Raw genomic sequence first — 12,751 nt, 5'->3', positions numbered from 1 at the left:
GTTCCAGATTACCTGGAATTCATTTCCAACCCAATGGATTTTTCCACCATGAGGCGGAAGCTGGAGTCCCACCTGTACCGAACCTTGGATGAGTTCGAGGAAGACTTTAACCTTATAGTTGCCAACTGCATGAGGTATAATGCTAAAGACACGATTTTCCACCGAGCAGCTGTCCGGCTCCGGGACCTCGGGGGAGCGATTTTGCGTCACGCGCGGCGCCAGGCCGACAGCATCGGCTTTGACACTGGCGTGGGGATTCACCTGCCTGAGTCGCCCAAACCCCACGACTTTTACCGCTTTTCTTGGGAGGATGGTGAGTAATGGTTAATGGGGTTTTTTTTTCCTCCCCCTCAGGCAGATTGTAGCTTTAGTTCTGAGCACGTGGATCGTAGCCATTCTGCATACGAGAATTTTCCTGTCCATCTGTTTACCTAGGCACGTACTGAACTCCTTTAGAACCCCAGAGAGCGGGATTTCAGGTGAGCTGGGCACTCTGAGCTAGGTGCAGCCAGCTCCAGCTCTCCTAGTGCATGTCTGTGTTGGCAGAGCTTTGTAAACTGCCCATGCTCTTTGATTTGTGCCAGGAGTGTCCTACAAACTTGCTGTTTTAAAGAACAGTGCAAAGATGGGTCTGGGATCAGGAATGTCCTACAAACTTGCTGTTTTAAAGAACAGTGCAAAGATGGGTCTGGGATCAGGAATGTCCTACAAACTTGCTGTTTTAAAGAACAGTGCAAAGATGGGTCTGGGATCAGGAATGTCCTACAAACTAGCCATTTTAAAGAACAGTGCAAAGATGGGTCTGGGATCAGGAATGTCCTACAAACTCGCTGTTTTAAAGAACAGTGCAAAGATGGGTCTGGGATCAGGAATGTCCTACAAACTCGCTGTTTTAAAGGGCAGTGCAAACATGGGTCTGGGATCAGGAATGTCCTACAAACTAGCCATTTTAAAGAACAGTGCAAAGATGGGTCTGGGATTTTTTAGCTCTGGAGAAAGCTCATACTTTGTAAACTGCTAAGATGTACAGCACTTGGGTTAGATGGAGCACTGAGGGCTGAAAGGGGGTGATGAGGGGTGAAGGTACTGGAACCTAAGCAATCCTTGTAGCTGAGACTTTCCATTCCCAACACAACCCCATCCATTCCCACAGCCCTCTTGAGTGCAGCTCCAAGGCATTGGTTGAATAACTTGGCTAAACTTAGTATAGCCATCAAGCACACAGAGCTTGCAGTGTGCCATCTGGTTCCTAAATGTTGAAACCCTCTTGGGTGCAGATGGACAGTCATTATGAAATCTGTGTAGGTGTTCAGCTGTCTGTCCTGCTCCCGTGGATGCCAGCCCTCCTGCAGAGCCAGAGGAATGGCAAATATATCACGTTTGGCCAATTATGTTTGTGGTCTGATTTTTGTCATTTAATCTGACAATGAAATAGGTTTCTGACAAGGGCCTGGGCCACAAGCTGTTCTGTGTAGAGTGCAGACATGTCCTTTCACTGTTGCCCCTGGGGCAGTAACAGGAGCTGAGGGACAGTGCAAGTTGAATCAGCTGCTTTTTATCCAAAAGAAGGAAGTCCAAACTCCAGGATTATTGACTGCTAAATCCCCAGGCTAAAGCGATTGATTCATGGACAGCATCAAAGAGAATGAGGCCTGGCACTGGCCCCAGGAGCTTCTCCAGGAAGCCTTACCCCTTCCCTCACTGTTCCATCTCTTGTGCTGCAGTGGATAACATCCTGGTCCCGGAGAACCGGGCTCACCTGTCGCTGGAGGCTCAGCTGAAGGAGCTGCTGGAGAAGCTGGACACGGTGAGCACCATGCGCTCCAGCGGTGCCCGCACGCGGCGCATCCGGCTCCTGCGGCGCGAGATCAACTCCATCCGCCACAAGCTGGCCCAGCAGCAGAGCAAGGCCCTGCCCAACGGGGACGCTGTGCCACGGGACGGGCTGGAGACAGCGTCCAGGGAAGGGGATGAGGAAGGGGAGAAAGGTGAGCAGCAGGATTTTGATTCCAGGTCTGTAGTCCTTGTCAGCAGTGAAAACCTGCTGTTTCTCCTGTGGCCTTAGTGAAAGATGGGAATTGCTGTTGGTGGTTTTGGGAACGACTCTTGCTAAAATGTTCAAGCGGATTCTTTACTCCTTTAGCAGACGGCGCCAAGCTCCCGCAACCTCCAACCCTGGAGCCCACAGGACCTGCACCCACCCTCTCGGAGCTGGACTCTCTGCAGGACCCTCCAACTCTCAAACCCATCAGTGAAAGCAGGTCCCTGAACCAGCTGCAGAGAAGGATGGACAGGGAGCTCTTCGACACGAAGGCTCTGCAGCAGGAGAGCCAAGCTTTCCAGCGCTTGCTGTCCAACAACGGCCTCAAGGGCCTGGCCCTGCCCCCTGCAGACAGCCCTGCCAGCCCTGCCCTCAGCAGCGTGGGCCGGCGGACGTCTGTCCTTTTCAAAAAAGCCAAGAACGGCGTGAAGCTGCAGAGGGGTCTGGAGTGCTCCCTGGAGAACGGGGAGGAGCACAGGCAGGGCGGGCGGCGCTCACCCTCCTGCCCCGACGGGGAGCGACAGGCGCGGAAACGGCCCCAGAGCCGGACCTGCAGTGACAGCAGTGGAGAGAAGTCACCCAGGCAGGCAGCCCAGAGAGGTGAGGAGAGGCTGGATGTGGCACTCAGCACCAGCTGACATGGTGGTGTTGGGTCCTAGGTTGTACTCGATGATCTCAGAGGTCTTTTGTAATTGATTCTGTGATTCTGTAATTCCTTGGGATTCCTTTTTTCCTTTTGGAAGCTGTGGGATTGGGGCTGAGGAAGGGGAAATCCTGGGGCTGAGTAAAAACTTTGGCATCCAAACTACACACCCAGAACTGAGTTTGTGCTTAGAGGAGAGCACAGTCCTCATAAGCAGATGTGCCTGGTGAGAGCTGCATCTCTTCACATGTTTATAAACAGGGCAGACATCCATAATGAGCTGCACTTCTCCATTGACTGGACATGGTTTTGCTATCTTAGCTCATCTCTAGTCACCTCCATTTTAGACATTTAAAGGTACCAAGATGAAGCTCAGGGCAGTCACACGTAGTTCTCCTGCCAGGCTGCTGTAAGAGCGAGTTTTCAGTGTTTTATAGAGCAAGCCATTGTGCCCAGCTGCTTGCAGAGCTGTTTAGTGCCTGGCTGGAGACGCTGGGCTGAGGTGTTGGCATTCCTGCCCTTGGGGAAGGGTTTGTGTTGGCTTGGTCAATCCTTGGAGTGAGAGTTTCCTGCTGCAGAAATGATGCATTTGGTTGGAAGTGTTCACACTGTGGAGGAACTTAAACATTATTTTGAAATCCCTTCTGGAGTTTAAATAAAATTAGTTAAAATACCGAGCGGGTTCCTTTTCAAATTAAATCTGCAAATGAGAATAAGCAGCTGAGATGAAATTTGGAAAGAAAAAAGAGGAAAGGAACATCTGAGTGACAGCACTGTAATTTCTTTTTAATTCTGTGTGAACAGCCATTGTGGGACAGTTCCCGTCTGAAAGTTTTGACTTAGCCTACACCTCAAATATTATCTTATAGTTAATTGGTTATCATAAGGTTGCAAGAATATTGAGACTGGAAGGAAGGCAATGGAATGTGAGGATTGACTTGTCAGGACAGGTTAAAGGAAACACAGGTGACTTCTCCAAAGAGTGGAGGGGTTCACCATCATCATCTCCTGGTAATTAAAGCAGAAAATTGTCATCCACACTGGACAGAGATCACAATGAGAGGCTGAACTTAAAAAAAGGGATAATAAGGGCAGGGTGCTGGAAAATCACTGATAATAGGCAGTGAAATTTCTCCTCTGCTGAAACAGCACAGCTGACTTTTTTCTGAGTTACACCACTGCTTTGGGATTCAGCTCCAGCTCCTTCCACAATCTCAAACACAATTGATTTCTCCTAACTGGAGGGAGTGTGTGGTGTGATGAATCTGTGTTACTGCAGAAGCAGGTCAGGGTGATGGGGATTTTCACAACGAGGTGTTTCCCAGGAATGTGCTTTTTGTGACAATCCCATATTTACAGCTAGAAAAAAACACAACAGAGGCTTTGCCATGACTTCCTTTGTGTGGCTGTTGGACTTGTGAGCCCATGGGTGTGTGAGGGTGCTGGGTCCATGGTCACCTGGCTTCTTGTGCCTGCTCTGGGCTCGGGGATACTCTCAGGGGTCATTCCTTGTCATTCTCGTTTGTCTCCTCGGCAGGAGTGACCAATGGCTTTGCAAAACACGCAGGGAGTGGCTCTGACTCGGAGTGCAGCTCTGCCCTGGGCAGTGGGCTGGTGTTTGAAGCCTGCAGGTGAGTGCCCCAGGCAGGGCTGTTCCCTGGAACACCTTCTGTGTCTGGATTCATCTCTCTGATTCTGCTCTTTGACTTCTTAGTTCCAAACCCAGCCCAGATTGTTACTTACTTGAGTTTTGACTCTAAAAGACAAAAAGCTGCTGAGTTTTCATCCTGTCCTCTTAAGCTGCCGGTCCCAAAAGCAGTGCTTGGTTTTTCAAGCAAGTGGGTGTGTCTTACACTGCTCTTTCTCAGTGCATGCACATCCTCTCTGCTGATGCAGTTCTTGAGAACCAAAACTTGGAAAAACTTGAATTCAGATTTTCAGTTCAGCACTGCAGGCAAAGCTGAACTTTTACCATCTACTAAACAGCTGCTTTCTTCCTCTCAGAAGTTTCAGAGCATAACTGGGCACTTGAAACATGACTGAACAGACTTAAAGCAAGCACCTGACACCTTCTGATGTCTCGTGGATAATTTGTGCAATTATTCTATTCAGGATCAGCTCTGTTTACTACTTTTTCTCCAGTCTTTCTTTTCCAGCACCAAAATCACTCACAAAAGGTTGCTTATTAGAAAACTGTAAAAGAAAAAAAAAATTACAATATGCAAAAAAGTATGATTGCTTGAGGTGGAGGTAGTGCATTTTCTGAAATGTTTGTAGTAAGGGGGTGAAAGGATGTTCAGGATTTGGGCTGAGAAAGTCCAGTTTCATACTGGAGCTGTACTGGAGGGCTGCTGTGTCATCTCTCAAGCCTATACACAACTGGCATAGCTCGTGCAAGCTCCAGGCATCATTACATCAGCTCTCAGGCGTGAAGGCTTCACTGGGTTTCCTCCTCATGTTTCTGTGAGGCCCTTTCATGGCTCATGGCAAAGCTGGGATGATGGCCAGTGTGCTTTCACCAGAAGAGATCACATTTTGCTCAAGTGTTCAGTGTTCTTTTCATGTCAGCGATGCACCAGTGCAGTAATGTTTTGGTATTTTGACCCGATTTGAGGAATCCATTGTCTTTGTTGTCCAGGATAATCTGTTTTCTCCTAATGCCCTGCTTCTCCACATCTCCCTGACAGTGGTTTGATGCCTCCCAAGCGGAGTCGAGGGAAGCCGGCTCTTTCTCGGGTGCCCTTCTTGGAGGGTGTGAATGGAGACTCTGATTTCAGTGGCTCAGGTGAGAATTTCTGCCCAGCACCCCCTGCTCTGGACACACCTGAACCAGGGGGAGCACATCTCAAAGCACACCAGGAGCAAGTCCTGCACAAACCACCCAGGCTGGACCTGCTTTCTTACAGATTTAGGTTATTGCATGGAACATTCTTCCTGCTGCCACCTTTCCTGGTTGCCCTGTGCTCTCCTTGGAGGGCTGCTTTCTGTAGGGCTGGTGTGTGTAATGTGCCTCTCACTCTTTCCTCCTGTTTTGGGACTGGTTCTCTTTAGTGATGCTGTAACACAAACAGGAAATCATAAGAGGGGTCTCTCTGGAGATGACATCATAGCTGTTCCCTCTTGTGTTGCTTGTAGGGTCTTTGTAGCAAAGTTGTCTTTGTCAGGCTGTGTTGTACATCTGTAAAACGGTCACATTGCTGTAGTATCCCCAAGGCACTGCACCATCCTCCTGTGCTCACACAGCCAGGCTGTTGTGTTTCTTAGGCTGTGTGAAGGATGGAGTTATTGCAGGTTTATGCACTCCTGTGCCTTTCTGTGCTGGCTCTTGTCGTGGCTCTCTGAGAATCGTTATTATCCTGGAGCTTGTGTGTCTGCTTTGGAGATGAGCTCACAGAATGAGGCTGCTGCCATGAGAACTGGGATCAGTGGGATCAGTTCTGGGATTTGGAATATAATTTCATTACTGAAAGAATACATTTGGAGTGCAGCAGTGGGGAAGCACATCAGATCTGTCCTGCCAGGGTGCTCAGCTGAGTTGTACTCAGAATTTTCTACATTCAGTTCTCAATGCCAATATTTAACCATTTTCCCCAGAGCAAGCACTACTTGCTGTAAATTTTTCGTTAATGAAGATTTCTCCTTTTCAAGGACCAGGACCGGCTGATTTCATATCTATGACCAAACCCATCTCTTGTGGGGCCATTTGATTTCAGTGACTCAATTTGATAAACATTTCTGTGTTGAAGAGCTCATGTGAGGCCTCATGCATGCACAGGGCCATGATTTAGGAGACTCTGGCTTTACCTTAGTGCTGAATCTGACTGTACTGACAGAGCATAAAGAAGGCTGGAGTTTCATCATAAACACCCAGTTCATACAGATACAAACAACAAATGATTTTCCTTTTTGTCTTGTCAGTGTGCTTTACACCACAGTAGTTTTAGTTGATTGCTACTGAGGCAATGAGGCCTGGGTGAGATGACAGTGTGGTTCCTTTCATGTTTTCATAGCCCTCTTGCTGGTAACAGCTCCTAAGCTCTGTCTCCTGCTGTCCCTTAGGCAGGCCTCTCCTGATGTCCTTTGAGGCTGAGCTGGAGCCCCTGGAGCTGGTGTGGGCCAAGTGCCGTGGTTATCCCTCCTACCCTGCCTTGGTAAGTGCCCTGTGGCTCTCCCACGACCTCACCTTGCAGCTCAGGTAGCCCAGAACACAGTTCTGTTGTGCCCTGTAACCAGACAGAAAAGGAAAACTTCCCCAAATAATGTAATCTGTGCTTTTCTTTTTCTCCTTTCCCCTTTGCACAGTGAATTTTCCCTGTGCTCCTTGTTTCAGAGCTTTGCAGAGGTTCCATAAAACTCTGGTCTCTCATTGTCAGGGGTTGGAGCTCTTTCACTCTCCTCTCCTCTGAGGAAAGTCATCAGTACTGTGGGGACGAGAAGACCTAAATTTTATAAATGCAGGCACCAGGTTCTGCTGCCTGCACATTTTCCTTTTTGGTGAGCACAGCTCCATCTGTAGGTGCCCAGCTGGCCCTGTCACGTCTACATCCTCTTGCAACAGCCAGATTTCAATATGAGCATATATGCATGTCCCTTGAATGTGAATTCTTACTGTTTATCTGCCTTTGGATATTTATCTATTAATGCCCTAAAAAAGGCAGATTCTGCTGGAAGTGGGACCCTCATCCATGCTCATATTCCAAGTGGGAGCCCGGAAGAGGGAACATCCATGGATTTGCTGGCCATCCTAAGCAGTTTTAGTTCTCCCTGTGGCTACAGCCAGAGTTAAACTGTGGCTTAGAATGGATTTAACTGCTGAGACTGCCTCCAGAAAAGGCTTTTTTTTATAGCAGCCTGTTGTGGTGGCAAAATGTCTTAATAAATTCCTGCAGATGGCCAATGTCAAAGCCAATCTTCCCTTTTCAAGCCCTGTCAGGAGAACAGAGTATTGCAGCCACCCTCTGCTGTTTTCTCCTCCTCCTGTGCTGACATAGCACAAACATGGACATTTCTGCTTTATAGTGGGAGAATTGATGTATTTGTTGTGATTTATCTTCAAAATTACTGTAGTCTCTGTTCCCCTGGCTTGATGGAGCCAGCACTGCTTGTCAGCTCCCAAAATATTTGTCCTGGTTCTGATGTAATGCAGTGTAAATCTGAGCAATGCCACTGATGTCAGCTGAGTTGTTCCAGAATGGAGCTGTTGTGAAATCACGTTTTGCCGGTCAACTACAGCAAGAGCATCACGTTTATTTGGAGTTTGGGGTGAGGGAGGGAAATCCTTTGCTGAACAGAATAGTCCTGAGTTTGTACTGAATTACACGTGAGTGTAAATGCATTTACAGCCACACAGAACCACACACATCCCTTTTTCAAGGAGAGGTGCCTGGCTTGGGACTGACTGGCTTCCCTCCCACAGGGGAAGCCTCAGGCTGACATTTTTTTAGAAAGAGACTGAAAACAAGCAAAATTTGCTTACCCACCCAAAGCAGACATATTTTTTCTAGCTTGGATACACTGAAAGAACAGCGAAATAATGCATTCTGTTCACTGGGGAAGGGTTTTGTGCTAAATATCCTCCCCCGTGTCCCCAGATTATCGACCCCAAGATGCCACGCGAGGGTTTGCTGCACAACGGAGTCCCCATCCCTGTGCCCCCCATGGATGTCCTGAAGCTGGGGGAGCAGAGGCAGACAGAGGCAGGAGAAAAACTCTTCCTTGTCCTTTTCTTTGACAACAAGAGAACCTGGTGAGTGTGTGCAGGCAGCTCCGCGGGGAGTGGAGAGAGAAGATTTAACACGATCTTTGGGATGTGGGAGCAGAGAGGGATTATGATGATGTTACATGTAAATTGGGGGATTTAAACCTGCAGCAGGCAAGAGGAATCTAAGTAAGGAAGACAGCCTGCTTTTCCTGGCCAAAGAGCATAAAATCTGACAGCTCCACTTCCACAGTGAACAGTCCAGCATCCTTCACCCAGAGCTCACATCACCACAGAAATACTGAGAATTTGAAATAAAGAGAATTTACAGCTAATTACAGAGAGCATTTGACTTCAGAACACCAGCAGTCTGTTCCAGTGCTGCACAAAAGATTTGCCAAAAATTCCCAGGCTAACATTTTCAAAATGCAGGGTTTGTTTCATATTTAGCCTCAGCTGATTTTTTCAGAGGTGCTGAGTACTAGCAGCTTTCAAATCAAGATTTTTATTTAAGATGGAAAATATGGGTATAAACACATAGGCTCAAAGTAAGAAAAATATCTGAAGGCCTTTTGTTGTTGCACTTCAGACAGGATGAATCTGCTGATTTTAGGATTAGTTGCTGACCACGCTCACATGGTAACAGTCCACCAGCCAGATATAATAAGCCATAAATCAGTGAAGAGCCTTAAAACTACCAATAAGTCTTTGAAATCTGTGTGTGGAACAGTGGGAAATTTGTAAAACTGGCGATTTATGGTGGAAGGGGAAGAGGTGACAGCTGCATGCTGAGCCCACTGGATTTTTGAACCAGGAAATCCCACATGGGAACACGAACAGTGACAGGGGAGGCAGGATCTGTGTGCAGCTGGGATCACAGAAACACCGTTTGTGTTGTGGACAGAGTGGATGCTGGGCTGTTGGGGTGCCGTGGGAACAGAACAGAGCTGGCCTTGCCTTTCCTTCTGCTGCCTCTGTAAAATAACGTATCAGGAGTATAAAAAGAAGCCTTGTGGTGTTTGAAGAGCCCTTCTCCTGGAGGAGGTTTGTGCTGGCATTCCAGGAAGAGCAGGGAAGCTCCAAGAGATCAGGGAAATGCTGGAGGAGGGAGGTGAACATCGCCAGGGCTGGAGGGAGGATAGAGCAGAGCCAAACACACAGAGGGTAAAGCAGCAAGGGAGAGGCTTCCTCTGAAATTTGGGGAGATGAGATGGGGGCAAGGCGCAACAAAGGGAGAAGTATTTGCCATCTGCTTGGAGAGTTGGGAAGGGGATCAGGTTTCCATCATTTGATGAGGGTGTCTGTGTCCTCTGGGTAAAAGAGGTGTCAGGAGACAAAGTCCTTTTTATTAGCACGCTGCATTGTTCCCCTGTTCCTGATTACAGGAACCACTTGATAAAGAGCATGTTCTGCAAAGAGAGACTAATGGTTTGCAGCAGAAAATCAATGGCACTGCCATGCTTCCTGTTACTGTAGTCATCAGTTTTCAAAATCTTAAATCCAAGCTTGTAATTGAAGCTGTCTTCCCAATAAATGTAAACATTTGCCCTGCTCTTGTTGAATACAAGCTCTGCTGTGTGTTTACACTCTCCAGAGGCCACTCAGAGCCTCGTTTGCAGTTTGTGGGAAGCTGAGGTGCCTCAGGAAAGTACTAAAAGCTCCTCTTGGAGTCAGACCCGATTTTGATTGACCTCAGCGATGCTGCAGAAGGGTGGCAAAGACTGAAATTGTCATCTTTGTGTGAAGAGAAGCTGAGCTACCCTGGATTGCCCACCTTGGCTGAGTGGGAGGGAGGTGCATTGAGCTGTGCCAGCAGTGGCTGAGGTGGAGCTCCAAGGGGCTGGATGTCATTAGGAGAGCTGGGTGACACATTTCTCAGTGTGCAGTTGACCTGGAGAAATGACCACACAACAAAAGCTTGCTACAGACAAAGCATTTGCAATTAATCCTTTGGGGTCAGGCTGGGCTTGGGATGTGTCATCCTGGTTTGCATGATACTCAGATAGTTGTACTCACCTAAGCTGATGCTTTCAGCTTCTTGGAACGAGACAGAGCTTTCTTGGGGATAAAAACTCACTTTGCACCATGGACATCCCGGTATTTGCTGCTGTGTGGAACACAGGAATTTCCAACTTTCCCCTGAGCTCCAGGGAGCCTTGAAAGCTTTGAGTAAGGGACTCCAAGGAGAGAGAAGACTCTGCTCAAAAGACATTTTGGCTGCAGGGGCTTCTTCTATATCAAATGCAGCGATTTAAACATTTAAATGTATTTATTTATCACTAGCGCCCATCGTTGTGGGACGTTAATGATAAATAAATACATTACATGAAGGTCACTGCTCCTGGGCAGGAGGTGACAGGTCTTTGCACTCCTCTCTGCTGCAGGCAGTGGCTGCCACGGGACAAAGTCTTTCCCCTGGGCGTGGATGACACCGTGGACAAGCTGAAGATGATGGAGGGACGCAAAACCAGCATCCGCAAGTCGGTGCAGGTGGCCTACGACCGAGCCATGATCCACCTGAGCCGAGTGCAGGGGGACAACCCCTTCATCCCTGCCACCTACCTGTGAGAGCTGCTGGGGCCAGCCCTCCTGCTCCTCCTCACCTCCAGCAGCTGTCAGCGCTCCTCGGAGTACCCTGAAACGTGCCAAAAAATCCCCCTTGTCCAGCTTCTTCCTGAATGTGTCTTGCTGAAGAGCTGGCAGGAGATGAAATGTAGTCTACAGGGAGTAAGGTAGGTAGGAAAAGCTGACAGGTGACAGGAGCCAAGGTGAGTTGCTGCAGTGAGCAGAGCACACAGCACTTGGATGTTTGGACCTCACGCACCGTCCCCTGCCCCTGCTTCCCCTGTACTGCCAGGGGTTTGAGTCGTCAGCCAGTCCCAGGTAACTCCTGGGAACCTGGCACCACCAGGATTCTTTACAGAAATCCCAGCTGGACTTTCTTGTGCCAAATTTACCCTAACCATCATTGGCCTTTTCATTTTTCTTTAAATGACATTGTCCTATCACATAAAAACTGCACAGAATCGTAGCTGGGAGCTGATTGTGATTCTCCTGCCTACGTACATCGTGTTTTCATGTTTAGATTTCTCTCACTGCATTTAGAAAAGCTTGAGGTTTTGGTAACCTTCCCCCCCTGCACAGTTTCATGCACAGATGCACAGAGCTTTAAAGATGAAAATCAAATTACCTGATCTGTGTCTTTATGTAAGTCCTAGAAATTGATTTTGTAGTTTCACGTTTCAGTTCTGATTTCTGTGACTCTGCTTGTTGCAGTAACATTTCATATCATGACTTAGCACAGCACCTAAGAGAAGGTAACTTCCTTTTTTAAGAGGTAATTTTGGAGGTGTCCGTTGAGCTGGAGCAGCTCTGCAGGCACTGAGGTTGATCAGGGTTGGAGGGAGATGCATCTTTTGTGTTGGTTTATGCACATTTGGTGTGAGGCTCCTCTTCCTTTCCCCCCCCCCCCTCTTTTCTCCCCGTTTTCCTCTGCCACATTTTGGACTGAAACCAAGCACTGACCAGAGCACACGACCCTTGTGCTGTCTCAGCCTCTCCCACACGTGCACATCCTTCCCTGGGGTGTGGGTCTCCAGTGTTGTCATCCAGGTAAACCCAGACAATCCCTGTTGGTTTGGGTTTGCATTGCAAAAAGAAAAAAAAAAAAAAACAGGGACAAACTGATGTTTGGGGTCTTCGTGACGAAATCTTTTCTATTAGCCAAGGACTTTATGATTTCTCTGATCTCTTCTGTTGCATATCCCTCTTTGCTTTCCCATTTTAAAAAGAGCCAAAGGTGCAAAGCGAGATTATAGATTGAATATCATCATTTTGCTTTTTAACTCAGTATTTTTTTATTATTTTTAACTTTTTCATACTGAAGAGAATGTGGAGTCAAAATAATAATAATAATTAATGATAATGATTAGTAGGGAGTAATCACTGCCATTTCTACTTGCTCTACTTTTTTAAAATACCACTTCTTACACATTGGGGCACGGAACTGCATTCAAAGGAATTTTAAGATTCCTGTAACTTATAGAGATGGGGCATAGGAGTTTGTAAAAATATTAATAGTGATAATAATGCCCATGGAGTGTGGCTAGGGAAGGATGTTGTGTATATAGTTGTAAAATGTTCTAAATTATTTAGACCTATTGTCACCATTCTTGAAGTCCTCAGTTGTGTTGCTGGGTCTTTTATATGCACACAGTGTAATTTATTTAAAGGAATATACACTTTTCCAGGTGGTAGCTCAGCTGTGGACTAGTGACCTGTGTATATGTTTTAAGGTCTTGGGAGTTGGTATTTTTTTTGTTTGTTTGTTTGTTTGGTTTGGTTTTTAAAAATGATTTTAGAATTTGGA

The 12,751-nt window shown here is 47.3% G+C and overlaps 1 protein-coding gene across 7 annotated transcripts in view; it reads left to right on the top strand.

Moving 5' to 3' along the window:
• Positions 1 to 12,751, top strand: part of BRPF3 (bromodomain and PHD finger containing 3) — a 25,115-nt gene extending 12,364 nt beyond the window's left edge. For 6 of the 7 annotated variants that reach the window (XM_040085371.1, XM_040085373.1, XM_040085374.1 and 3 more), the window contains 8 exons: positions 1 to 313; positions 1,725 to 1,988; positions 2,144 to 2,641; positions 4,222 to 4,315; positions 5,372 to 5,469; positions 6,744 to 6,835; positions 8,276 to 8,430; positions 10,767 to 12,751. In XM_040085371.1, the coding sequence (XP_039941305.1) occupies positions 1 to 313; positions 1,725 to 1,988; positions 2,144 to 2,641; positions 4,222 to 4,315; positions 5,372 to 5,469; positions 6,744 to 6,835; positions 8,276 to 8,430; positions 10,767 to 10,950 (1,698 nt within the window). In that variant the 3' untranslated portion in view covers positions 10,951 to 12,751. The remainder of the gene's footprint in view (positions 314 to 1,724; positions 1,989 to 2,143; positions 2,642 to 4,221; positions 4,316 to 5,371; positions 5,470 to 6,743; positions 6,836 to 8,275; positions 8,431 to 10,766) is intronic. The other variant, XM_040085370.2, reaches the window with a different exon arrangement.

The sequence above is a fragment of the Hirundo rustica genome, chromosome 24 (assembly GCF_015227805.2).
Source record: "Hirundo rustica isolate bHirRus1 chromosome 24, bHirRus1.pri.v3, whole genome shotgun sequence".
NCBI lineage: Eukaryota > Metazoa > Chordata > Aves > Passeriformes > Hirundinidae > Hirundo > Hirundo rustica.
Note: the sequence above shows the minus strand (reverse complement) of the source record. Positions and strands in the feature narration are given on the sequence as shown.